The following is a 27,613-nucleotide window of genomic DNA, read 5'->3' on the forward strand; positions in this document are numbered from 1 at the left end:
TAACTGCTGAGTCTGTAGCTGTAGCTGTGCATGTTTTGATTTTTGGGTCATCTGAAATCTGCATCATGCACGTGAGTTTGTACGACAAAGTTAGTTGTATACGTTCATGAAGCTGTACGCTAAAGTTGTACCAATCGTCCAATGAGAGACGACTCGTGCATTTTAATCCTGCATAATTTTGCCGCATACTCGTACTCCCGCATATCTTTGCACGTGAGTGGGCGCAGTGCGTGGTATGAGTCGCCTACGTGTACAGGCTAGCTACAGCAACGCATTTCCATTTTTCGCGGGAAGATGCAAGTCAAAATCTTTGTGCGGCCTATCCACATGATCCACGATGCACCATGCATGACTTGTTGCGTGGCTGTTGGCACAGTACAGGAAGTCGAAGTATGGGTGTGGGTATTTCCCTTCGATATTATCCTGCGTGTGAGTTTGATCTGGGAAAGAAGCTTTCGTTTGGAGTTCCAAGCTGTTATCTGGGCAGTCGTGAGAGAGCAGGTCCGACCCAGATCTGTGTTGAACGGCCAGTTCAAACTGATGTCTGGCCGCATGTAGTGTTGCGAATGGTTGGCTCGAGTGTGGAAGCGTACCGAGCTATGGTCAGCCAGTGTGGGAGTGGAGAATGATAGGTCTTCTAGAAATTGGCTCCAGTAAGAAAATGTCGGATCCTCAAGCACAGCAAGCGGCCAGGAATCGCCGCGCGAGACAGCCCACCAGTCGACGATTTATGCTGACATTCTTCAGTTCTGATGAGCGACAGGAGCTCACGACTAAAATTCGATCCCTGGATGGTGTAGTCATAGAGGATTCGGTAAGAACACAATGTTGAACAAATCATTTGTCCTTCACTAGCTTCCAGCTGTGTACTGCCTGGCAAAACATGTCCAATTGTTTGCGAATTTCAACCCACTCTTGCTCTTTGCTGCAATAATGTGTACTTCAACTCGCTATTACTAGTAGCAAGAGTAAAATAGTTATGCTAGTAGATAACAATACTTATTATTACTGCAGTAGAACCTGTAACTAACGACCACCCTTTGGGCATGGGGCCCAAGGAAGCAGTCTTTACAGGTGGTCTTTAGCAGGGGGTCTGGTACCACGTGATCATATAGACATAATGGATTCCATTATAAAACAGAAAGGTTCTAGGCTGTCCAATAGAGTGCTCGATACCCAGGGGCAGGTTTTTGCTGTATTGAGAATCTCCCAATACAGTTCCTTGAATGTCGCCACGGATCGTATGTTTCTAAATACAGCACACTGATATAATATGTTGTGTGTTTCTGCTTGAATATCTGGGCATTGATGTTGGAGTGTCATCGATTGGCGAATCTGGATTGAGTGTGAGCGGGTGGTGTAGTCCGAGCAACGCTGGCCCAATCGAACAAAACAAGGGTGTAGTACGCAACATGTACGCATATCGTACACAGACTCTGTGAAAGCTGTCGAAAAACGCCAAAGTCCATTTCCACTCCAGCCATTCCGGGTGTGGGGGCCGGTGTGGTCGGATTCCACTCCAAGTACACCTACTCCGGATTCGGCCGAACGATTACGCTCACTCGGTGCGTACTTGCTCGGTATTCGCCCAATCGATCATACCCGTTCCTGCATGGATTATTATGTCATACTGAGGATTTCGGACACCAGCGACACAGACCAAGGGTCGTTATAACCAGCTTTATGTACAGTAAAACCTGTAACTAAAGACCACCGTGACTAGCGATCAGCCTGGTACTACAGGCCACTTCGCCAGGCACGGTCGGTCTCACATTCATTATATTATGGTTGTGCGGTGCAAACCTCTAACTAAGGACCACCTGCCACTAGAAGACCACTTTCTTTGGCCCCCAAGGGGTGGTCGTTAGTCACCGGTTTTACTGTATTGACGAATTATGTTTTAGCCGGCCCTGTAAACAGTTGTGTGGACCATATTTTGCCAGGCGATTTCACATTTCTATTTACTAACGGCAGTTATAAAACAGAGGTTCCAGGCTGTCCAAGAGAGTGCTCAATACCGAGAGGCGGAGCTAGTTCAAACAATACGAGGGCGGAAAAAAGTATTTTAACTGCGAGTTTCACGCACTAAGCGATCATCCGAAAACATATTGTTTGTACTAACGTGTCTTGTCCTCCTCAAACCGTACCCCAACTCTCTCTCTCTCTCTCTCTCTCTCTCTCTCTCTCTCTCTCTCTCTCTCTCTCTCTCTCTCTCTCTCTCTCTCTCTCTCTCAGCTCTCTTTTTATCTGTCTTGTCTTACTCTTTTTTCTTTGTCAGCTTTCCTGGTGGTTACATGCTTTTCAAGTAAATAATAAAAAATAAATAAACGGGATTTCTGTATAAACCGGACTCGTTATAATGCGAGGGCGGGCCTGTATTGGTACATTGAGAGGATGTCAAGTCTTCAGTCGGTTTGTTCTTCGATCTGCCGTCTAGTTTTGATATCTTACTTGCAGCTTGTGTAGGGTAGATTATTATTGTTATTATTATTCCACAATCACGATGACATAGTGCCAATAAGCATGTGATGCGGGCGATTTTAACCAGCCATGGTGGGGACAACTGGGAAAAAGAAGGAGAAAAAAAGAGAGAAAACAAAACAAAACAAAAGGAGTACTAAAGGAACCTGGAGAGAGCAGTATGAAGATTAGGCTAGCAATGGAAAACAACAGATGTATTCTTGTGTATGTGTGTGTGTGTGTGTGTGTGTGTGTGTGTGTGTGTGTGTGTGTGTGTGTGTGTGTGTGTGTCTGCACGTTGTGGATTGCAGACGTTCGACTCCAGCACCACGCATGTCATAGCACGCTTGCCGAATCGCAACGAGAAGTTCCTGTCCGCGTGTGCCTCGGGTAAGCGATCAGATGAATGATGATGATTCTTTTTTTGCCATCTTCAATAGGTCCGTCAAATAGTAGTAATAGGTTTTTCATTTGACCCGACGAGACCACACGACGCTTGAAGATCACGGCACAGCACGAACAGTTCACCAGCTACACTCCACGAAAGCAAGTAGTAGTACTCCTGACAAGTCTTGTTTAGTTCCATAGAGATAAAAATTTATCTCTATGGAACGAAACAAGACTTGTCAGGAGTACTACTACTTGCTTTCGTGGAGTGTAGCTGGTGAACTGTTCGTGCTGTGCTGTGATCTTCAAGCGTCGTGTGGTCTCGTCGGGTCAAATGAAAAACCTATTACTGAATGATGATGGTTGGCTATAAAAACTCTGAAATCGCCACGTAAAGTGGTCATTGGCTACCCCAGCCATGTATTGCTTGGAATCAAATAAAATTATGAAATGATGGGATTATGTCCCCCCCCCCCCCCCTCATTTTTTTCAATTTCCATGCCAAACAACGCGAATCCAGTCACTGATCGATTGTCCGGGTGCGCGTTCCGCTGCATGCATGCATGCGCTGTGTTTCGTGTTCTGTACGCGTACAGTATGCTAGCAGTAGATGAAGAACACTATATTTGGGCGCTGTGGCCGGACATGCACCACTGTTTTTGGGGTTTTTCGTTGGTTTTCCGAAAAGGTTGGAAGATCGGGAGTACCCCGCGTAGCTACGTAGCTAGTTTAGTCTGCACTGTAGTTGTTTGAGGCCGCTGTACTGCACATTTGCAAGTTGTTATTAGTTCAGTGGTGAACGGTATCAAGTCCCTATGTTCATTGTTGTTGTGGTGTCGGTCTGGAGGTTTTGCTGGTGTCAGCGTGCTACTTGTATATCCAAGTGGCCAAAAGGTCACCAAAGAGTTTGTTGGGCCTATTTTATCCTGCAGCAAAAAGGGCCTTGCGCTGAACCATCTTCGAAAACACCTGTGTCCGTTGTAGTGGTAGTCGCTGAAGCAGCAGGTGGTACTGCAGTGAACCAGCTCAACGCAGGTGTCGCGCAAGGGTTGTTGACGGAAGCACAGGCGCTCGTGCGTCGCAACCAACTCCTCCCGAGGCACCAAGTAATTACTTGTGGATTTGCACCATGTGAGCTGTCTGGGTGAGCAGGATGTATATAGTGTCAGCGTGCTGGACGCAGAAGATTTCCAGTCGACTATGGCAGGCGACCCAGCTGATAGTCTGCCTACGAATGTGGCTGCTATTGAAAACACAAAGGCCTCCAGAGCTGGTTACCTAGGGGTGAGAGAACAGTATGATAGTGTTGAGCAGTGGAACTGGAAGCTGTGCCCAGTGAAGTTAGTGTCATAGAGAGGAGCACTGATCTGGAACCACAGCCCAATCATGGATGGGGGGCAGTGTCAGTTTTGGTTCTGGTCCAGTGATCAGCTAGGACAGCAGCAGCAGCAGCAGCAGTCAAGTAATTAGTTCATGCAGGTATCTAGCGCTTACAATGCCCTTTCTCCTGCAACTGATACTGGTGTCGTGATAGTGCTGTGCATCCTGTGTCACAAAGTAATTATTACTGGTTCGTGAAGTGAAGTAGTTTTGCCCAGATGGCTGTGGCTAATGACACATGAGACGCAGATATAGTGCTACTAGTCTGCTGGGAGTTTGACTTTCAATTAGTGGATATCAACAGCCGGTCTACACTACAGTCAGACTCAGTGGAGTGCGACCAGGGCATGTGCATAAAGTTAGTTAGTTTCAGTGCTACAGCCAGTCTGAGGCAGAGCAGCAGCAGCAGCAGCAGCAGTATACTGCTGCTGCTGCTCTGCCTCAGACAGTCAAAAAGGAAACCCTCTCTTGAACAGTATTGGGTTTTTGATCACCTCGTGCCTTGATTACCGTAATGACCCACATTTAAGCCTGTGCGGTTATACTCGAGCTTTTGCCATAATTATTTGAAATTGTTTTGAAAGGTCGATTGGTCCCACATATAGTTGCATTTCATGCGAATCACTACGGTCAGTAATTTACGAGGAGACACAAAGTGAATGATTGCACTAAAGTTACATTTGGTGATGATATGTGACGACGAGCTGGTCCATGGCTGCAGTTCTTCTTACGTTCTGTATGTGTTTGCGCTGTGCTTGTGCTGCTGGAGGTTTTCAGGACCTGTGCCAGTGGTTGGGAGACTTATCCCCTCGCCCCCACCGTTAGGCACTGCAACTGCCGCTAGGGTTTACCTTGCTGTTGCCGCTGCTGTTGCGGCTGCTGTTGCTGCTGCTGCTGTTACTGTTGGTACTGCTGCTGGTGCTGCTGCTGCTACTGTTGCTGCTGTTGCTGCTGCTGCTGTTGTTGCCGTTGCCGCTGTTGTTGCCGTTGCCGCTGCTGCCTCTGTCCAGGCAAGTGGGTGTTGTCGCCGGCGTATATCAAGGAGTCGTGTCGTCACGGACGCTGGCTGGAAGAGGAGCCGTACGAGTGGACGGTGGAACGCTCGCGCCGATCGTGCGATGTGTCTCGACCAGGTGAGTGGGTGATCATGTTGCTCATGGTGTGCATTACATCGTCCCAAAAAGCTGATCAGGCATCTGCTTGCGGATCGCCCCAAAGACGGCGAGGCCGCCAAGCCCACTGTCGAAAATGCCAACTGGCCCCTAGCGATGATCGTCTATTGTGTGGTGTTCAGATCTTTGTCATGTGACTAAAGTTGTGTAAGAAGTAATCCTGGCATGTGGACGGTGGAACGCACGCACCGATCGTGCGCTGTGTCTCGACCCGGTGAGCGATCGCTGATCGTGTTGCTCCTGGTACGCATTGCAATTTGCGTCATCCCAACTCCCTAGCGATGACCGTCTATAGTATAGAGTGGTGTTCACATCTCAGTCATGTGACCCATAGATGCATGGGGTCAAGTGGTGTTCACATCTCAGTCATGTGACCCATAGATGCATGGGGTCGAGTGGTGTTCACATCTCAGTCATGTGAATGAAGTTGTGTAGAAAGTGATCATGGCTTGTGGACTGTGGAGCAAACATGGCCGACATGTAACCCCGAGATGCATGGGGTTGAGTGGTGTTGGAACCAACATGGCTGTCTCGTATGGTCATGTGACCCATACATGCAGGGTTGAGTGGGGTTGTAACCAACATGGCTGTCCTGTGTGGTCGTGTGACCCACACATGCAGGGTTGAGTGGGGTTGGAACCAACATGGCTGTCCTGTGTGGTCATGTGACTGACGTGAAACCACTCTGTTGGGTAGAAGCGAGAGGACCACAGAATTGCCCAATTCTGCGGACCAGAGGGGGCATTTTCTGCAAGTTTTTCCCCATCTTTGTTGGGCATACCGGGTATTGTACATCAATGCCCGTTTGGCCTTGCGAAGTAAAATAAAAATTAACAACAACAGGACCGGAGAAAGGTTGTTGGACGTCCTCTGCTCGGATATGCCACTCCGCGTTCACGTAGGGATAAGAGTATGACAGGCTGGTAGACACTGGTCATCCATATCAGACTGGTAGACACTGGTCATCCATGTCAGACTGGTAGACACTGGTCATCCATGTCAGACTGGTAGACGCTGGTCATCCATATCAGACTGGTAGACACTGGTCATCCATATCAGACTGGTAGAAAGAACAAACTTCAAGCTCCTCATAAGTTGCTTTTTTCGAATTTTATCCACTAGTCCTTTATTTGGCTACTCATCAGTTGGACTACAAGCAAAAGAAAGAAACGAAACAAGCACAAAGAATCTGATAAAGGAGAGATGTGATAGAAACAGCGCAAAGGAGAGAGGTGATAGGAACAGAGCAAATGAGAGAGGTGATAGAAACAGCACAAAGGAGAGAGGTGATAGAAACAGCACAAAGGAGAGAGGTGATAGGAACAGCGCAAAGGAGAGAGGTGATAGAAACAGCGCAAAGGAGAGAGGTGATAGGAACAGCGCAAATGAGAGGTGATAGAAACAGCACAAATGAGAGAGGTGATAGAAACAGTGCAAATGAGAGAGGTGATAGGAACAGTGCAAAGGAGAGAGGTGATAGGAACAGCGCAAATGAGAGAGGTGATAGAAACAGCGCAAAGGAAAGTAGCCAGAAACAACAACGGTGAGTCGTGTGAGTTCTTACATGAAGAAGGAATTGCGAAAAGGTGCCGGTGCGAATGAACCTAGCAATCTAAAATCCCGCTGTGTATAGCGCTGACAATTGATAGTCATCAACATGTCGTTTTAGGGGTGTTGACATTTCGGTGTCGGTGACCAGACAGGTTTCAGGTGTAGTGTAGAAATTTGGTGACCAGTATTCCCTTCACATACACTGCATACCTCAGTGATTAAATCTACACCGAAAACAATGTGTTACACGATAGCTGTTAAGTTCTTGCCAACCTAGCCGGCAGCCTACACTTCTTTGTGCTGTTTCTATCACCTCTCTAGACTCCACTGTATAAGATTCATTGCGCTTGTTGGGTTTCTTTTCTTGTCTGCATTCCGCCTGATTAGAGGGCAATGCAAACGTTTGTGGAAAAGAATTTTGAAAATGTTACCCATGACTATCCTGGAGCGTGTTCCTTTCTTCAGTCTGACTGGATGTCCGTCTCCCAAAGCTGCTTTCATCTGGAGCGGTACGTGGGCGGTTTGCCGTCTCTTTCTGGCCCTTTGCCGTCTCTTTCTGGCCCTTTGCCATGTCTTTCCACTCTCGTGTATAGGTATATATTGTTAGTACTAGCTGTGTGAACCTGGGTGGCACCTGTGGGCACGAGCAGCAGCTTTCCATTCTGGTAATGGACAACAACCTGGTGATAGTGGGGAACGCAGTAAATTCCTTTCTTCCAGAGGTCGACGACAGTTTCGCAAGGGCTTTTCTTCTTTCCTTTTTTTGATCTCGTGCATTCTCTTTGGCTACGGAAGTCTAACCTTGCAAATACAGTGAAGCCTGTCTAAGACAACCGCTCAAGGGACCTTCAAAACGTTGTCTCTGTTAATACCAGCCTCCTTATCAAGGTGTTTTCTTTGACTGGAATTAGCGTCCTTTTGGTCCTGCTATCAGTGGACTTTTGGGACAAGTGGTGGCAGCCTTGGCCGGGTGGTCGCCTTGACAGGTTTTACTGTAAAAGCTGCTGTGCGGTGCGTCATCCGAGTGTGTCACAGCTGACACACTCAGCTGGACAGTGACCGAACGCTGCGGTTGTGCTGCCACCGTATTCGTAGTCAGATTTTCTCTGAAGAAAACTGTTCTGAACTAATCCTCTCCTTCTTTCTCGTTGTGTGCCCTTCAGTCACTGTTTCACATTTTACTCATGCATGTCGACATACAGGAAATGCTTACGGCGAAATTAGTCCTCCTTGTTTGCTGTAATTTAGAAAAAATATTTCTCGTTCCGTGCCTTTACTCGTTCACTCTGCTTATGAATTAGGAAAGGAGAAAAGAGTGTCGTTGCATTGGATTTGCTGGTGGAGGAAAACACCGTGTATGGACATGTTTTAATTTCTGCTTGTGTGTTCGGCGTGGAAACATCGCGTCCTCTTCAGGTTGGGAACAGCTTGCAGCCGCTCCCCGACACTGGCGTGAGAGCATGTCTTCCGAGGGCACGTCTCCGTCTTCAGTTCACCGTGGTGGTGCATTCGCTGGCTGGAGAGTCATGCTCATGGTGGCCGATAAGACCAAGCTGGAGGCGTTTAAGAGGTATGGAGTGCGTGTGTCTGTGTCTGTGTCTGTAGGGGGAGGGGGGAGGGGTGCGTGTGTATGTGTCTTTTCATGCTCTAGTAATCCCTCATCTTTTCTCACTCCCCCACCACCATATTTTCTCTCTGTCCAATACACCCTCCCCATATTTTCTCACTCTCCAAAGCACTCTCTTGTCCCTTTCTTCGTGCTGCTTGTACTCTGGCTGCGGCAGGTTGGTGCGTGCTGGAGGTGGTGTGATCGTCTCTCTTCAGCGTGGCTCCTTCCTGAAGCCTAACAGTGTCAAGGTGTCGCGGCTGACGCATGCGTTCTGTGCCGAAGCCAGCTGGAGGGATGTACTGCGTGCCGTGTCAGGCGCTGGTATGACCTGCCTGCATCCGGACTTCATCCCAGAGTTCCTTCTGAAACTGCCAGTGAGTATTGGTCACACTCTCTTCTGTGACCGTCGTGTGGTTGGGGCTGGGGCATTTTCCGATGCCTGATGACCGCGACTTAGCGTGGAACTCAGAGTCGCAACACAGCTCCCCCCCCCCCTCTCTGTCTCTCTCTCTCTCTCTCTCTCTCTCTCTCTCTCTCTCTCTCTCTCTCTCTCTCTCTCTCTCTCTCTCTCTCTCTCTCTCTCTCTCTCTCTCTCTCTCTCTCTCTCTCTCTCTCTCTCTCTCTCTCTCTCTCTCTCTCTCTCTCTCTCTCTCTCTCTCTCTCTCTGTGTCTCTCTCTCTGTGTCTCTCTCTCTCTCTGCCTGTATGTGTGTGTCTGTGCCTGTGTATGTGTGTGTGTCTCTCTCTCTTTCTCTCTCTCTCTCTCTCTCTCTCTCTCTCTCTCTCTCTCTCTCTCTCTCTCTCTCTCTCTCTCTCTCTCTCTCTCTCTCTCTCTCTCTCTCTCTCTCTCTCTCTCTCTCTCTCTCTCTCTCTCTCTCTGTGTCGTGTAGTTGGGACATTTCCTTTGTCCCATTGCCCACATCTGTTAGCCCCTACATGTATGTCAAGCTGGATAATGGTCACACACTGTACAGCACTAAGTGCTAAGTGCTATAAGCTGGACAGCACCATCAACACCTAGGTTTATGAGCACGACAACAGGAAGCACGTCATGAGGTTCTCTTGCCTATCATCAGCCAGCACAAGAATATAATGAAGACCTAGAATGCAGAACACTCGCAGTTTGGAAACCGTGTTTGGGACTGGGGTGCAGTCATCATGTTCTGGGTGAAGTGCATACTGTAAAGCCTGAAATTTTCGCGGCGTTTTTAGTTCGCGTTTTCAGAATCCGGACAGGTTTGCGAGGTTTTAATTTTGCGATCGCAGAATGGCATTCTTGCTAAACCTTTCATGGATCTCCTTTTCGCGCTGTCTAAATTTCGCGATTTCCACGCGGTCGCGGATTTCGCAGAAATTAGACCATGGCAATAATTTCACGGTTTACAGTAGTAGCATGACATTAGACACCCTTAGCAAACAACGGTAACGCTATTTTTTACGGTACTCGTACCTTGATCACCCAAATAGCGTTGAAGCTGCAGCGTAAAAACGTTATGGGGGCTGATTTATCGTTGTGACCAACGGTACGTGTTTTGGCCAAATATTGCATAGTCCGTACGCATTTCACCTTGTATCGCGTATATGGTGACAAAAATGGTTGTATCGCGAGAAATCAAAGCTTTTCTCGTGGCAACAGCGTACTAAAAATAGCGTGCATCTTGCTAAAGGTCGAACCCAAATCACGGTATTTTCCCCCTTACGATAATACCGTTACAACATAACGTTTTTTGCTAAGGGTGTCTAGTGTGTTAGTGTTGACTGCTTGACCTGTCTGACAAAATGGTTACATGGTGTACTCGTATGGTGTGTGACTGGCTTCTTTGTGATGTGGATGACTTCTTACATAGCTATGTTCGTCAGGTTGAAGATTCACTGTTTCCGTTGTAAATTTCTCTCCAACCGTGCATGTGTATGTGTGTGTGTGCGTGCGTGTGTCTGTGTGTGTGCACGTGCACCCGTCCTGTGTGTGTGTCTGTGTGCATCTATGCCCTATACCGGTGTGCTGCTGCAGCCTGCCACCATCGAGACAACAAACTATCTGACGACCACCTACAAGCCTCACGTCCTCACATCCGCTGCTAACAACCGAAGCTCTCCTGGCTCCGCACCCGTCAGGACTGCTCCCGCGGGTCAAGAAAACCACTCATCAGTTTCGACCACACCTAGGACAGCCAGTGGCACGCGTTCGTCTGAATCCACACCACGTGGCACGGATGCAGCGTCCTCCAAACAGTCTGTGAAGGCGTCAAGCTCGGTCGTGTTCTCCACACCTGCTAACGATACCACCCAGTCATCATCGTCATCATCATCTCAGCCCTCCTCGACACCGCGCGCCACCCATTCAAGAGCTTCTGCTGGGAAGGGCACGGCAAAGACACCGTTACCGAGTCCATCGTCTCCAGCCAAACCTCCTAAGCAAGTACCTGCGTCAACATCATCGAAGCCGCAGCAAGCAGCCGAAAGCGTGTCGGCTTCGTCTGATTCGCTGGTACGGAGACCGCTTTATTCGAGGAAGACGTCGGGAGATGGCTCGCAGCTACAACATGTCCCACCCGCTGCCGGAACAAGTTCACCGGACGACATCACGATACAGACAGGCGTGACTTCGAAGAGCGGCGGTGCGATTCGTGATCGCCCGGCGAAAACCACCGCGCAAGCATCACCATCGTCGTCGCCATCGGCAACCGCACGCAACGGTTCGTCGAGACACACTCGCGCCTCCAGTGGCAAAGTGCTGCTGTCGACGCGACGCTCTCCCGTCGACAAGACAAACGATCATCTGCGTCCAGCATCACCGGCGCACACCGCTCTGGAGTTGCTCAGCAAGCGACTCTCCACCAGCCTGCCATCATCGCCCGTCGACTCCCCCACGGGGACTACGTCGCCCAGGCCCAGCTCCCCTTCACGCTCGGCGCTGAACAGCCTGAGCCAGCGCCTCGAGGAATGCCGAAAGAAACAGCAGCAGTCGTCAACGATGTCGCCAGTCAGTAGTTCTGCTGCTGCTGGTGGTGGTAGTGGTGGTGTGAAAGCTCAGAGCCACGTGTCTACGCCTCGATCTGCTCTGAGCACGCTGCACGAGCAACTGGCCAGAGCAAGAGAGAATGGCGAGTGTGACGCGGAACGGGCTGGTTCCCCCGCGACGTCACCGGCACGCAAGCGAGCCCGCACGTCCTGGTCTCCGGCCCGTGACAATGGTGCCCTGGCGTCGTCGTTGCGTACCACCAGAGGATCGCGTGCTGCCAGCAACGGTGGGCAAGCGGCGGGCCGTAGCGGCAGCAGTAGCAACAGCAGTGGTGCTGATGGCAGTGCGGCCTCCGCCGGCTTGGCCTCGCTGCTCAGCGGTAGCCTGTCGGGGAGCGCGTTTTCACGCACCGCCTCCGCCATGGCCGAAGACGCTGCCCACCAGGTAGCAGTGCCTCCTCTCTCGCGCTCCTGCTCATCATCACCAGCACTGCCGCTGTCGGACGACGATGAGTTTCATTCGGCGCGCTCCTCGCCGTGTACCCCGACCCCAGTGGGCACCGCCAAGCTGCAGCGCTACATGTCCTCGTCGCTATCACGCAGACTCGACACTCCAAAGCCGGTGAAACGCGCACTCTCCTTCTCCAAAGCCATGGCCAACGGAGGCGCCCATATCGATGAGGACGATGATGACGATATCATTATTTCAGGCGAAGTTCCTCCGCCCGCAAAACGTGTTCGTTCCACTGCATCCAACACGAGGGAATGTGGAAGAGCTAGCAAGAAGTGTCGTCAACACTCGCTCACTGCCGCTGAGATTCTGGATTCTGTCAACGTGTCGGCCATGCGCAGCGTAAGAGAATTGTGTCAGCCTTAAATGCTCTTCTTTGTTCTTTTCCTTCCGTTTTGTTTCGGAGTCCTTCAGTGTTGGCTGTGCACGCGTACATGTGTGTGTGTGTATGTGTTTGTTTGTGTCTATGTGTGTGTGCGTGTGTTGGTGTGTGTGTGTGTTGGTGTGTGTGTCTGTCTGTATGTATGTCTGTCTGTCTGTATGAATGTCTGTCTGTCTGTGGTTGTGGTTGTGTATGTCTGTGACTATGTAGATGCCCACTGTGCCTGTATGTCTGTGTGTCTGTATGTGCCGGTGTGTATGTGTCTATTTCATGTACAAGTAGGATGTAAAGAAAGAGAACACAACTAGATACAATTTACACTCTACCGGTGTAGCCTGTCGTTCTCGAAATTCCGTTCCTTCCAACGAACCATATTCATAAACCCCTCTCCCCTCCGAAAGAACTGCGTTCATAACGGTGTTGCCCCCCCCCCCCCCCCCCCCCACCATTACACCACCATCACTACCGCAACCACCATACCACCGTCACACCACCATCACTAATCTATTGGCCATTGAACACCGTACGCCCGCCTCAGTGCACATTCAGAATTTCTGACTGGTCTTGCCAACATGTTTCTTTGTTGATGTGTTCTTGCCATGCGCCTTACCGGACTGGCTTGCCCTGACGTCTCCTTCTTTTTCATGTTCTTCCGCTTTTCGTCGACTGCTTCTGCTTTTAGATATTCCCGGAGATTTCCAGCGGTGCTGATAACATTGTACGTGATGCTTCTGCTGCTGCTGCTGCTGCTGCTGCTGCTGAGGCTGCGTGCGTTGGTCCACTGTTGTCCATGCCTACGTCCTCACGGAGGGTAAGTACGGTCAGATCTGATTGGTACATACAGGGTGGGTAAGACATACCAAGTCAGGAGTACATACCAAGTCAGGAGTACATACCCCCCCAAGAGTGTGCAACTCCCACATACCCTGCTGTCCCGTCAGAATTTCAAGTTGAAGTCGTTTTTTATGATGCCATGCTCATGCCTCCGGGGATTTGCGACATTTGTACGGGGTATCACCGCATCACACGTCTTTCCTTGAACTAGTTTCAGGGGCGTAGCTGGTCCCCCTTTTAGGGAGGGGGGGGGGGGGATACACGGCCGCATTTAATGTGTGTGTAGGATGGCCAGTGCATGCCATTCATGGTCATAACGTGCATGCTGAACCTAGGTCGAACTTTTTAGAGGGGTGCTACATGCCTGAGTCAGTTTGTACATGATCACATGGAGCTTTATCCACCACAGGTTGGGGATAGGCCTGATAATACATGTATGTGCGTCATAAAAATGACGTCAACGTGAAATTCTGTCGGGACAGCACCCATAGTGGAGTTGCACACTCTTGGGGGGTATGTACTCTAGGACATACCACTGTACCATTATTGTAGTATGTAGATCTACTCTTTGCAGTTGACAATTTTCGCACATTCAAGCACGTGCGCGCAGCTAATCTCACCTTGCTGTGCTGGAGGCAGTGTACATTGTCCAGCCGAAGCCAGAACTGTGCGTGCAAAAGAAGTATGTGCGAAAGTTGTCACTGTTTTTTGACATTGTAGTACCGTGGTCCCCGCTGTTGTTTGACATTGTAGTACCGTGGTCCCCACTGTTGTTTGACATTGTAGTACCGTGGTCCCCACTGTTGTTTGACATTGTAGTACCGTGGTCCCCGCTGTTGTTTGATAATACAGTGAAACCTGTCTAAGACGGCCGCACAAGGGACCTGCAAAATGTGGTCTTTGTTGTCAGGGTGGTCTCCTTATCCAGGGTTGTTTGACTGGAAATAGCATCCCTTGGTCCTGGTTACAGTGGTCTTCTGGGGCAGGTGGTCGCCTTATCCGAGTGGTCGCCTTGACAGGTGTAACCGTGTTACTGTACATTCTTCATTGATTGTTTCACTGTGTAGTTGTCACCACTAGCGCTATCTTAGATGCTATTCTGTCACTGCTCTGACCGCCAGCGTGCCGCTTATAAGGACTTGCTTGCTGCCGTGTTAATCACCAGTGTGTTCGACTTGAAAAGTAATGGTACGAAAAATGATGTGTGTGATGTGGCTTCTGTGTGCTGTGCTGGTTTGTTTCCATCCAACCAAGTATATATTCAATCTGTGGGTGTGCGTGTGTGTTTGTGTGTCTGTGGGTGTGCGTGTGTGTTTTGTGTGTGTGTGTCTCTGTGTGTGTATGTGTGTGTCTCTGTGTGTGTCTGTGGGTGTGTCTGTGGGTGCATGTTGAACTATGCAGGCTCGCCTCAGACCTCTGGACAATCGCTTCTCGCGAGAATGGGACGAGATCACCAAGATGTACTGTGGCAGTGATCCACAGCCGTATGTCCATCTGCACTGCATACAGATTGCTATGGCAACACCGGTGCTACCGTCGCCAGAGTCTCTGAATAGCGTCTTCCACCAGTGCATGCTGGTGAGTGATGTGATCATGATTGCTGTACTGTGTGTGTGTGTGCGTGTTGTGTGTGTGTGTGTGTGTGTGTGTGTGTGCCCGTGCGTGCGTGCGTGTACACATATTTGCATGTGTATATCTGCCTGCCTTCGTGCGTTACATGTGCCCTGTAATTGAAATGTGGCTGCAAATGTGAGTTGTGTCTTGTGTCTTATCCCCATGCTTCTCTTGCTGCAGGAATGCACCGACACCAATCTATCATGCACGGCATCGCGAGTTCTCGATCAGCTTCTTCAACAGCAGCCACCGCACTTCACCCAGGCCATTACCGAGCTATACTGGCGGGCGCTGGTACCCAAGGACAACATTGAATCATCGTTTCCCTCCGCCACCGCCATATCAGCACCATCGCCGCTAGTCCGAGACCATGATCTTGTGTTCAGGCTCAATCGCCATCAACTGAAGCTGGCGTTGGCAGCATTCGAGTAAGTGTTATCCTGGCGCCATGGCCAGTCCATCCATGCATCCTCGTGCTCCACATGTTAAACTGGACTTCAACACATGCGCCCGCGGATCTATATGTGAGCGTGGTTCATGCGTTCAACCCTATACGGAATCCTTGCCAAAAGTGTGAAAGATGTGCATCTAACTGCTTCTTATGATATTGAAATTCGTTAATGTGTGTGTGTGTATGTGTGTGTGTGTGCGTGTGTATATGCGTGTGTGTGTGTGTGTGCGTGTGTGTGCGTGCGTGCGTATGTGTGTGCGTGTGTGTACATACGCATGTGACTTAGGAATGAGTCGTCAGATGCAGGTGTGACCTATTTCTGTAATTTTCTGGTCAAGCTGTTACGCAGGAGTCTGCAGCACTGTGCAAAGGAGTAAGTGAGATGATAATGTCAGTTGCTGGACGCCAGTCTGAGTCATGTCTGAGTCATGCATTCATCTTCGTCTTTACACGTGTGTGCTTGTCTGTCTGCCCCCCCCCCCCCCCTCTCTCTCTCTCTCTCTCTCTCACGCACACCCACGCACGTGGCCAGTCGTAGGTTGCACACTTTGAAGTTTCTGTTTGTATTCAATGAAGGCACTCGAAGCACAGAAGCCATAATCCCAATATAGTTTCGACACTATATTGGGAAACTATTATAGCTTTTGGGTTTCGTGTGCTGATTTGTTTTCCTCCAACCAAGAATCTATTCATTGAATGGAGGTTTCCAACACGCTTCTTGGGCAGAAACCAATCAGGCAGGTGCTGCCGCCCATGACTTACCCAACAAGGTGCTGGTGCTGTTTCTGCTGGTAATGGTCGTCTTGGTTGTGGTCGTGATGATGACATTTCTCAGCGGTGACAACTTTCTCTTCAGGTGTAGCAGTGTGTATCTCGAGCGGTTTGTACGCGTCATCCCACTGCGCGGCAGCCACCATTCTCTCGGCCGTCTGAAGGAATCCATATCTGAATTTAGTTATTGGAGTTGCTTTCCTGCTGGTTTGGTCAAGGACATTGCCCGGAGAGCGCATGCAGTGATGAAGAGTTTGAAGTGACGTATTAATACAGGTTGAGGCTGTGGACTTGAAAGACTAATAAAGACCTGAGTAAAAACCGGGGCAGTTTCAGGGCACGCCCAAGCGTGACTATAGATACCCGACAATAAATCGAGTGCGGGAGGAAAACCCCGCAAAATGGGTCGTTATCGATAAAGCCCCGTTTTGTTCGGGCAAGGTCACCCGAACTCCAGAATCGACCAGATACCTAGTACATGTACTGATGCTTCTGTCCTCTCACTTCTGCCATCAGCGCAGCCTGTACTGTACACAACTGATGCTGTTGCTATTCTGTATCTTGTTTCGCTGAATAATCTGCGTCAGGAGCACCAGTGGTGCACAGAAGTCGTCGCAGACATCTTCACTGCCGTCCTCACTTCTACACTATCTTCTGTGGACGGGAGGCAATGGACAATGCACCGGGGTTTCTGAATCCCTACGGCGCCTCCTCGCCGTGGCCGTCAAGCTGTCCAAGCGCCTCAATAAGCTATCGACAGCAGCAGTAGTCACTGCCGATCTCTCCACCAGCAGCAGCAGTAGCAATAGCAGTGACAGTAATGGCGGCAGTACACCACCTTCACCGTTACTATACCATACGGTAGGTTTCAGCCAGCTGTCTGGACCAAAGGGTTGCCGTTGTCGTAGAGCATTGCCAGTAGAGTACTTTGCTCTCTATCTCCCAGACTACCACCCCAGATAGAGTTTATCTCTCTCGCTCTCTCTCTGTCTCTCTCCCTCCCTCTCTCTCTCTCTATCGATCTATCTCTATCTCTCTCTCTCTCTTTCTCTCTCTCTCTCTCTCTCTCTCACACACACACAGACACACACACTCTCTCTCTCTCTCTCTCTCTCTCTCTCTCTCTCTCTCTCTCCGTTTGTCCTTATGTGTGTTTTTGTTCATACGTATACGTCATGTCTCTCTCTCTCTCATGTATAGGTACAACGGCTATCTTTACTTCTCGATGTCATTGGCATGGCGGCCGAGTGTTGCAAGAGAGCGGACACTCGTGCTGGCACTCGCACTCGTCAGACAGCCCTCGTCCGCGAATTACAGCTATCCTGCTCTACGATATCCCCGGCCACCATGCATCTTCTGGGCATGACCAAACCGGAATGGCTGAGAACAGATGTAGCGTGGAGGTTGCTAGAACCTCGCTTGTCCCAAATGAAAGTCTGTGCAGAGCGTTCAGCTCTTGATTTGGCGTTCTCGTCGTCCGATTCCTCCTTGCCGGGTGTGACTGAGCTGACTGCCATACTCGTCAAGTTGACGCGCAAGTGCAGGTGTGTTGCACAGCATTCTGGTGTGTGTGTGTGTGGGGGGGAGGGGGGGGGGGGGGGTGCATGTGTGTATATGTGTGTGGTGGTGATGTGGGGTAGGGGGTGCATTCACACCTCTCATTTGTATTTTCTTATGCAAGCAAGCCCGCACTTGTTTTCCCCGACAAGCCTGTATTTAGTAGCATCGGATCTGCCCGTGTCTGCCATGACTATTTGACGTTGAACCAACCAGCTCCTTGTCCACGGCTGCTTGTATGCGACACTTCACAGGCGTTCGGCAAAAGAAGAGCTTTTGAAAGACGAGCGGAACTTGAAGATGAAGCAGGAGACTTACGCCAGCGGGTGTGGCTCACCGGTACGACGTCCAGCGGCCGTAGCATCCATCACATCGCCAATCAACAAGAGGAACACGAAAGGTCAGTACCTCTGGTAGTTGTCGGTTGCTTTTATCTTGGTGGCGACTGTCGCAAAGGTCGAAATACTCAATCAGGTCCGCCGGCTTCATTTTCTCTGTGCTGTGTTGATGAGTCTACAAGGGGCAAAACAGTTTGATTTCTGACCGCAGACTGGGTAACAGGACAGGACAGGAACTCAGCATAGTGTGCTGCTGCTGTTGTTGTTGGTTTGTCTACCGTACGGCTATCAGGTGAAAGCAAGCTTCAGCAGAGCTGCATCAAGGGCAAGGTTGACCGGGTTAGAGAGCTGCTGGCGATCGGTGCCGACCCGAACATGTGCGATCATGCCGGCTGGACGGCGCTGCACGAGGCGGCGAACTTTGGTCACGTCGAGTGCGTACGCGCCCTGCTGGAGTACGGTACGACGGTCATGCCTGGCCAGCCCGGACTGTATCTGCTAGCTGCACCGCAGGATGGTGTGACACCGTTGCACGATGCTGTCACTAACGGGCACGTGGAGGTCGCGCGGCTTATTGTTAATGCAGGAGGTAGGTGATGTGTTCGTGTGTGGGGGTGGGGGGGGGGGGGGGTCTGTGTGTGTGTGTGGGGGGGGGGGGGGGGGGTCTGTGTGTGTGCATGGTGTGTGTCCCATATGGTACAGCGGCATGTACAGCCGATTTCCAATCGAGAGGTTGTGGGCTCGATTCCCGACGATTATGGTCACACCGTCGCGCATCTTTCTTCTCTTTCTCAGACTCCTCCTGACTTTTCTTTCATTCTCCTGGCGGTTACCAACAACCAGTGCATACTGCTGTACGTGGTATGATGTGTGTGCGGGCAAAAGGGGAAAAAGAACAAAAAGTAGGGATTCATGGGCCAGAAAACCCCACGTCAAACCGTGTTGACCTGGCTAATTACTACAGTGTGTTTTTTTTATAATAGACTCTGAAAGGCTTGAGAACGTACTCAAGGACACTTTTGAGAAAATGTCATGCGAGTTGCGTCACGAAAATCTGCGCGCGAAATTCGAAAAACCAGGTGTGACTCGTGGCATTTCGCCATTTTGTTCAGAGTGTCCTTCGACGAGTTCGAGCTTCCTTCCTTGTTGCCTCGTGGCTGGAGGAATCATTTTGTTGCTGACTGCTGCTCTGTGGCCCTATTTTGCTTTTTCTCGAGTGTCTTTTCGTTCGTGGCAACTTGTTCTCTCGACATGCCACATAACAAAACGCGAACGGGCCATGGTACATGGTGGTGTCTGTTTTACAATTTTTTGCGAAGACGAGGAGAACAATGGCTGGGCATCGAATTGGTCCCAAGTATTCCATTCGTCATGCTGCTGTTGCGTGTGGCGTCAGCATTTCCACCATGAACAGATGTACCAGGGATGCTGACGGCGAAAATCAGCGTGCTGCGTTGGCCTTGTCTGTCTCCAGTGATGAAGGTAACGAGAGTGACAATCCCCGATGTGAGACTCGTGCCATGAAACCACTCAACCCTGACGGATTTGCTTTGGACTGTATAAGAAGTAATTTACGGATTCTATGCTGCGAAGGAGCACCCAACACTGGACAAAGTTCCTGCTCGCTGCAGAGAAACCATCGACGATTTTTCAGACATGAGCAAAACTAGCTCTTGGAAAATGTTGCGTTCCATGGGATTCCAGTGTGGCAAGACCATAGGCATCACTCACATGATGATGGAACGGCACGGGATTGTGTCATGGCGGCATCGCTACCTGTGAGACATGCCTGGATGAGACGTGGGTCAATGCGCGTCACACAGTTAGGCCACACTTTGTTTTTTCTATGTTTCTCGTCGGCAAATTTTAACAAAAGGTACGCGGGCGGGCGAAAAAAAAACAAAAGCCAAGGAAAAACAAGAACAATTTCTACTGAAAACTGTATACATTTTTCAATGTACATGTATATGCGTGATTCATACCAGACACTGCGTATACCATGTATACAGTACTACATTGTACAATCATGTACATGTAGTCCCATACATGATTGCACTACATTATCACATCAGCCCACGAATATCAGGCAAACTGCAACAATGAGAGCATAAAGTTTGATTACGAGATGGCGAAGAGAACATACATTTATCTGCTATCGCATCAACAAACGCTTCCCACTCGTCATTAATTTTGGCTTTGTTACTTCAAAGTTCTTGTGTCCGCTTATCAAACTCTTGTCTCCATGCTGCTCATATTTTCCTTGCCATGCGTCTATTGCTTGGATTTTCTGCCTACGACATCGTTCCACAGACGCCAGTTGCAACGGAACTCGTCCGACTTACGGTATTCCTGGGACCCACGAGGCTCAGGCAGTGAACGACTGAAAGCTTCGTAATGACAGCCTTCATCGCAGAGAACGGACGAGGAGCGCTCCTTTGCTGCTGTGTTGCAAACGTTTACGATTTTGATTGACGCATCTGGTTGCTGCAGCATGTGCAGCGCACATACATGTACATAGTATGAACTTTTTTTTTCTTCCGAAATTTCTGAAAACCTACGCGGGCGATGACGAGAAACATAGAAAAAACAAAGTGTGGCCTTACTAGGAGGTAGTACGACAATGGTGACAGGAGTGTATAGGCAAGCAACCAAATGAAGCACCATCAGGTAAAGGCAAGCGTGTTATTGTTCTGCATACTGGTGGACGGGACGGATTCGTGAAAAACTGCGCCGATGTGTTCGTGACTGGAGACCGACGAGGCCGACGCCAACGATGATATACGTCGTCTGCTGTCCTAGCACATCTGTTCACTGTGTAATACTGTCGTCACAAGTGCAACACAAAACACGGAATTATTGGGGCCGTTTCGACGCTCGCTGGTCTTCTACTATTCGCAGATGTTGAACCAGACACAACTGTGACCTATTTGCATTGTGTGTTTGTGTGTGTGTGTGTGTGTGTGTGTGTGTGTTTGTGTGTTTGTAAAACCGCTCATGCTTCCTTTTTGTTAGTCTCTTTATGGGAGCTGTGTGAATTGCCCTTGTGATTTGTTGTCGTGTTTGAATTTTCACTGCATTCTTTCAGAGATCGAGGGAAGTTTTCTTCATGCATGCTGGAATGTTTTGATTTATTGAGCTAATTGCAATACAGCATTTGAATTATTCAGTACAGTTTGCCGCAGTAAGTCGTGAAAAGCCACGACTCACTGGTTTCCTACAAAGGTTAGGAGAACTGCAGACAGCAGTGCACAACTGCACAGCCATGTACATGTACATGTACATGCATGCGCTGTACTACAGTATACCGAAAAAGAAGAGAGAAAAAAAGAATCAAGATGAACTGTACTGGATTCGAACTCTGCCGGTCACTATGCAAGTGATGAGCTTTCCTGGCTAAAACTTCCGTTTAAAAAATCAAAATCCACTGAAAACCATTTAAAACCAGATTTCCAGCCAAAACCCGGCCGAATATCTAACTTTGACAATTATTATTATTCCGACTCCCAAACTTTTAATTTTCTTCCATCCAAGACCCACACAAACGCAGCTGTGAAGAAAAAAATTCAAATTTTGAATGAGAACAAACTAAAAAATCAAAATCGACAAATGTCTGTTTAAAAACCGCACTGTAGTGGCAGTCAATTCATCAGCCTTGCAAGCTGTCGAATGGTTCAATCCCAGCACAAGTTGCTATGGATTCTACTGTAGCATCGCTATCATTCAAAGGTCAAATGTGTGTTTGTCTGCGTGTGTGTGCATGCGTGTGTGTGTGTGTGTGTGTGTGTTTGTGTGTGTGTCTATGTCTGTGCGTGTGTGTCTGTGTCATTAGGCCCCGCTGTACTGCGCGCCGCGACGTTGGAAGGCCACACACCGCTGGATGTGTGCCCGTCCGGTGATCACTTCTCCGAGCTCAGGTCACTCCTGTGCACGGCCAGCGACACTGAAACTGAACTACCCCAATCGCAATCACAGTCTCTGACTTCATCCCCTTCCAGAGCGTCTTCTCCAGGCATGGTGCTGCTGCATGCGATGTGTGTTCCTCCGCTGCGCGACGATCCGGAACTGCTGCTGGTGACGCGGCTCACGGCGATTGTCCTCTCGACCGTAGCGCTCTCGCAGCCTGTTCCTGCCGCTGGGGTTGGTGCGTGAGCGATCGTGTGTGTGTGTGTGTGTGTGTGTATGTTTTGTAGTTTTGTTTTGTGAACTCTTGAAAAATATTCTATTCCTATCGAAGGAGGCACTGGGGCTTGTCCCTACTCGGTCACAATGCCCAAACTGCCCGAGTGACAGGCCCAAGCTCTCGCACCCATCACCCATCATACTCTGATGCACAGATCCGCTTATTCTTTACTCTTCCGTTTTCTGTTGCAAAGAGCTATACATTTAGTTGATTGGAAAGTGTGCTAACATAAATAATAATAGTGTGTTATCATGCTATGCGTAGCCGGTGTTTTAGACGGATTGTTATCGCTGTAACATTGTTGTCTATCGTACTTAGGAGTGATCTGAATCGGCACTGTCCAACTGCGTGTATTAAAGATTGGAAGAGCACAATGCGCCGCTTGCTTCCCATTTTGCGACACGCGCACACACACACATACACACACACGCGTGCTGACACACACATTAGATGGACTTCGTATCTACGCGTAGGCGTGAGCGCATGATGGCTAGCTGTCTGTTGTCATTATTCACAGTCTCATGTTATGTGATGCCGGCCGTCAGGGAGTCGTAAAATACCGGTATTTTACGACTCCCTGCTGCCCGTCATGATGAATATTCTTACTTTTCTACCATTTCTTTTTAGAGGTCTGTTGATTCTGATCTACATCGTCATGTGTTTTCTCTTGCAGTTGTTTTATTACTTCATGGGAGTATTGTTTTAGTGGCATGGGAATTTTTAATCTTGATACACTGCCTAGCCTGCGGTAAGGCCTACTAAGGGCAGTGGCGATACAGTGATTTGTGCGTTTGGTTTGCAGTGGTGTGACCAGTCGCGTACGCAGGGGGGGGGGGTCCCGTTGCCCGGAAACCCCCCAAATGTTCCAAACGAGCACGTTTTGGGCATTTTTTGGTAGGGCGCACGATCGTTCTGGCAAGAATGCAAAACTTCAACAGATCGTAACTCAGTCAAATCTCGCCCAAATCCAACGATCCAACTGTCAAGGTCGAATAGAAGACTCTCAGCTGTCGGTTGAACAATTAGCGACGCGCTGCGAGCAATTTCTCTTGAGATAAATCATTCGTAAGTTGAGCCGCGATCTCGGCAATTTCAAAATCGCGCAGTGCGACTTGAGTATCGAGAATTAATTTTAGACTTTTCGTCACCATGGTCACGCTGAGTCGCTGACTTGCGCAGCTTTTGCGCAGGGGATTCACTTGTGATATTTTCAAGAGTACACAGCAAAAAAATCGAAACTCTGCGATCAAGAAAACGAAATCGCTGGAGCAGCACGCGTTTGGGCTTTTGCAAGTTTTGGGGCATTTTTCGCACCGTCGCTGCACTCTATACGATCTACCGCTATAGCGCTGGATATATACATGACTGTACTGTGTCCTGGCTATCATGGTCGACCTCATTCTCTCCCGGGTACTCGTACCTTTCCACTTCCCGGAAGCCCACGATAATGAAGATTGAGTGAGTAGAACTGAAGTTATGATCAAAAGCACCTGAAAAATGCATAATTTTGAAAATTTCCTAAAGCGTTAAAACTTTAAACTCATTGTTTGGGATTCGGTTGGAAACTGCCCTAGAGGTGGCCCTGCGTACGCGCCTGGTGTGTGTTTGTGTGTGTGTGTGTGTATGTGTGTGTGTGTATGTGTGTGTGTGTGTGTGTGTGTGTGTGTGCGCGCGCGCGCGCGCGCGCCATAATGGTGCAGTGGTATGTGCAGCGATTTCCAACCGAGGGGTTGTGGGTTCACACACATCTTTCTTCTCTTTCTCAGACTCCTCCTGACTTTTCTTTCATTCCCCTGGGTGTGGCTCTGATCGGACCAGGTCGACAGGGGCATAGTCAAAGTGACCGGGGCGAATTGAGCGTGATCCACGGACACAGCGAATAGCAGATCTGGCTAGCGAAAAGCTTAGCATGCATCTGAGCCAACAGGCCCAACACACCATCTGGCTGTACGGCGCATGCCTCTTCACGGCTAAAGCACTTGCCAGCCTCTTTACCATGATGGCAGCTTCGTGGCCCATCCCCCCACAGGAAGAGAAGACCAGAGGGGTGAAGGAACCATGCTCGACGTGGAGAATTCTCTCCCCATACGCACGCTTCTTCTCCACTTCAAAGCTTCGGTACAGAGAGGAGAGGGATCTGGAGCGGTAGCTTGATGCATGGGGATAGAACACCCTTGTATCAAAGAATGCGTTTCTGCTATCCGTCCAGAACCCCCTCACTCTCAGGTCAGCGCGGGCATCCGGATCGGTGTTGGCGGTGCGTCGCTGGAGGACCTCACCGGTGAGAGGTTGGAGCTTCGGCTCCACCTCAACGTCACAATGCACCTCCTTCATGCATGAGGCGATAAAGTCGGTAGGATCATTGTGATGCATATGGATGAAGCCGGAGAGTTTACAAATCTGCACATGATCCACCGAGTAGCGTGCTCCACATGGGCAAGAAGCCGGCAGGTTGTCCAGTGGCTCGCATGGGCACGTGGTCATGGAAGTCTGACTTGACGTCGAAGCCGAATCCGTGCTCAGTTGTGAGCGTGCTGGAGGCTCCCTTCTCTCTTGCCAACGCCATGGCCCGTTGTTGTGGCTCGGGCAGCCGAGACTGGATTTCGTTAGCCTTGGTGTCGAGGGTGGCGCGGTGACGCTGTTTCACGGCAGTCCTTGCTTCATGGTCTTGTCTGATACTCCCTATCAGGTCCGAGCCGCCTGTGGCGATCTGGGTTGCAAGATTAGCGGTGCACTCAACCGATGATGTAGAGCATGCAGATTCTTCAATCCTGTACCTGTTGCATTGTAGTCTAGTGCCTGTGTCACTGTAGCTTGGTGTGTTAAAACCTGTACAGTAATAAGACTAGTATCCTTTGCATGTGAAGTTCAAACCTACCTTTTTCAGAAGCTTTCCTTTTTTCTTTCCTTTCTTCCTTTACATGTCTTCTGATTGGCCGAATCTGTGCCATCTCTCTGTCTCCTGATTGGTCTAAATCGTTGCTTGTTGCTATGTGAAACCTGAACTGTCTTAGTCTTGGCACATATAAAAAGCTCTGTCTCTGAAGAAAGATCATCCTTCATTTCTTCAAACTTCTCCTTGCTCTGGTGAGACTTGTTGGTTGTTGTGTGCCCAATCACTTGGGCCATGCTACACTTGGTCCTAGAGTGAAGCTTTGGTCTTCTTGTGTGGTGAGGGTGAGGAATGGGTATCTGGACTCCTGGTATATTTCCGTAAAGAACCTGGAATCAGAGAATCCTGAGAGTATGTCTGCCCCCCCCCCCCCCCCCCCCCCCCGTCCAGACCCATCGAATCGAGAGGGGTGGGTGCATGTCAATGCAGGGTGCACCGTGGGTACGGTAAAAGTGAACCATTATTTCCCGCTCAGCAAGGCTCCTGATTAGCCCTTTCCCAAAGGTGCTCTTTTAATTTGCACTTAGTGCTTTTCGCATCCCTCAAAATATGCTGAAAAAGTGCTCTTTTTTCAGTGAAAACAGGCAAAAAGTGCTCTTTTTTTAGTGAAGGATAGCCATGATACATGTTCAGATATGAACCCAAGCTGAGAAATGAATACGCACGCTTCCATTTATGGGTCCACGAAAGGCAAAACAGGAAGTAAAGTTCATTGCTTTTTAAGTTGCTAATCCCTTCCCACTTTGTGTACGTGCTCTTCATTTTCTTTTTTTCTCTTCTTCCGTGGTTGGTCTCACCCTCTCCTCAATTCAATTGGCTGTCTTGACATGCCACGAGGTGCAGAAATAAATAAATAAATAAATAAATACTCAATCTGCGGACAGCATGCTGTTTCGTTCTTTTTGAACTCATCAGCGCAGCACAGAGGAAATGAGGCCGAACCTGATAGCAATGGAATAAAAATTTCCAATCAGGCCCGAACGTACCTTGCCAGAGTGCTCAAACTGACAAGTCAGTGAGCTCTGCATAACGCAAACAGCAAAGGCACTACCCCATAAATAAATAAATAACCCACTTTTTACAGCATTCTGTACACCGGGTACAAGCTTCACCAACTTGTTGCCCCCCCCCCCCCCCGAAAATGCGGCGTGCCAAGGCCCATCCAGATCGAGCACTCGGAAACTGTGACCGCGTGCACGAGCAAACAGATTTCAGCACTTTTTCAGCTAAACAAGCTCAAAAAAGGCGATATTCACCAAAAACGCAATAAAGGGCGAAAGAAACAGGCTTTTCCAAAAAGGCGAAAAAGGGCGAAAGAAGGGCGAGCACCTTTGGGAAAGGGCTACTCCTGATTGGCTGAAATGGGATTGCATTGGCTATTATTCCCGTAGCTATGCAAAAGACGTTACTTCAGTAACGTCTGGCGCTAGCCAGGGTCCACACAGCTTTAATTTCGTGTTTGTTTGTGCCATCGGCATGCCTGGCGCTATCCCGTACCTGTCCCGTACCGTACCATCAAGGACAGCAGGGCATGCCTGGCGCTATCCCGTACCTGTCCGGTGCCGTACCATCAAGGACAGCATCGGCATGCCTGGCGCTATCCCGTACCTGTCCCGTGCCGTACCATGAAAGACAGCTGGCCACAATATTCAAATAAGGCTTTCAAATGCAAAACCATAACGTGAAGTAACTTGGAAGAATGAGTATGTATGCGAAGTGTACAGTCATGTATCACTATCAGAGGAATGCACGCAGGGCGATAGTGCGGGTTCGAATCCTAGGTTATGTCTTCTTTTTTTTAAATAGGAGAAATGAAACATTTATAACATCCCTATGCTTTTTTTGCCTAGGTCATCAAATTGGTAGACGGTGTCGTATTACTATTATTATTTAATACCCTCGAATAGAGTCCAGCGGATAATGCTCCGAAAATGTTCGTATAATGCTAATCATAATGCTCCAAAAACTGCCTTGTAATGCTTATTATAATGCTTCAACAAGGCTAGCTATAATGCTCTTGGTTTGGGACAAAAATGGAAGAAAGGCTGTACATTGTCAAACGTCCAGGAAAGAATGCATTTAGTTGATCTGCCTCTGAAGTAGCTACAATATCTCTCACCACTTCTTAGCACTATAAGACATGATCGCGTCTCCATTGGCTGCTCTCCATTGCAACTTTGATGCAGGGCTGTGGCTGAATAGTGGGTGTATCAAATCTTTTCCCTTGCTTATCCATGTAGTGAGAGTGAAACCATTATTGCTGGTGATCATTTTAGATGCTGAAAGCTTACCATGGGAGGTGGTATTCCTGCCTGCAGACAAGCTGTCACTGCTTCCACTCTAGCTCTGTGAAAAATGTCTTCATCTGAAACAGATCACGTGAGGCCAGTTCCTGAGAGACGATCTCAGATCGAGATCCCTCCCATTTGCAGAAATCCTGAAAACACGTGGTCAGAAGTTGTTTTGCCGCCCTACATCCTCTGCTTGCCGCTGGCTGTCTTCTTCTCCTGAGGCTGCGTGGAGACAAATGGTTGGCCGCAATACTCTTCTTTTCTGATAGCAC

At 49.2% G+C, this 27,613-nt stretch overlaps 1 protein-coding gene across 2 annotated transcripts; it reads left to right on the forward strand.

The window, feature by feature from the left end:
* Positions 1-392: 392 nt before the first annotated feature.
* Positions 393-22,939, forward strand: LOC135828792 (uncharacterized). Of its 2 annotated transcripts, XM_065341225.1 has the most exons (15): positions 393-814; positions 2,772-2,850; positions 5,238-5,360; positions 8,367-8,520; positions 8,735-8,933; positions 10,570-12,372; positions 13,095-13,223; positions 14,648-14,824; positions 15,041-15,288; positions 15,598-15,684; positions 16,670-16,943; positions 17,283-17,626; positions 17,894-18,039; positions 18,270-18,566; positions 21,807-22,939. In XM_065341225.1, exons 1-15 carry the CDS (start codon positions 626-628, stop codon positions 22,124-22,126), a joined length of 4,569 nt encoding a protein of 1,522 aa, XP_065197297.1. In that variant the 5' UTR covers positions 393-625; the 3' UTR covers positions 22,127-22,939. The 2 variants fall into 2 exon arrangements, with proteins under 2 accessions (XP_065197297.1, XP_065197298.1); XM_065341226.1 differs by lacking the exons at positions 393-814; positions 2,772-2,850; positions 5,238-5,360 and adding an exon at positions 7,308-7,459.
* Positions 22,940-27,613: the final 4,674 nt, after the last annotated feature.

This window comes from Sycon ciliatum, chromosome 12, assembly GCF_964019385.1.
Source record: "Sycon ciliatum chromosome 12, ocSycCili1.1, whole genome shotgun sequence".
Lineage (NCBI taxonomy): Eukaryota > Metazoa > Porifera > Calcarea > Leucosolenida > Sycettidae > Sycon > Sycon ciliatum.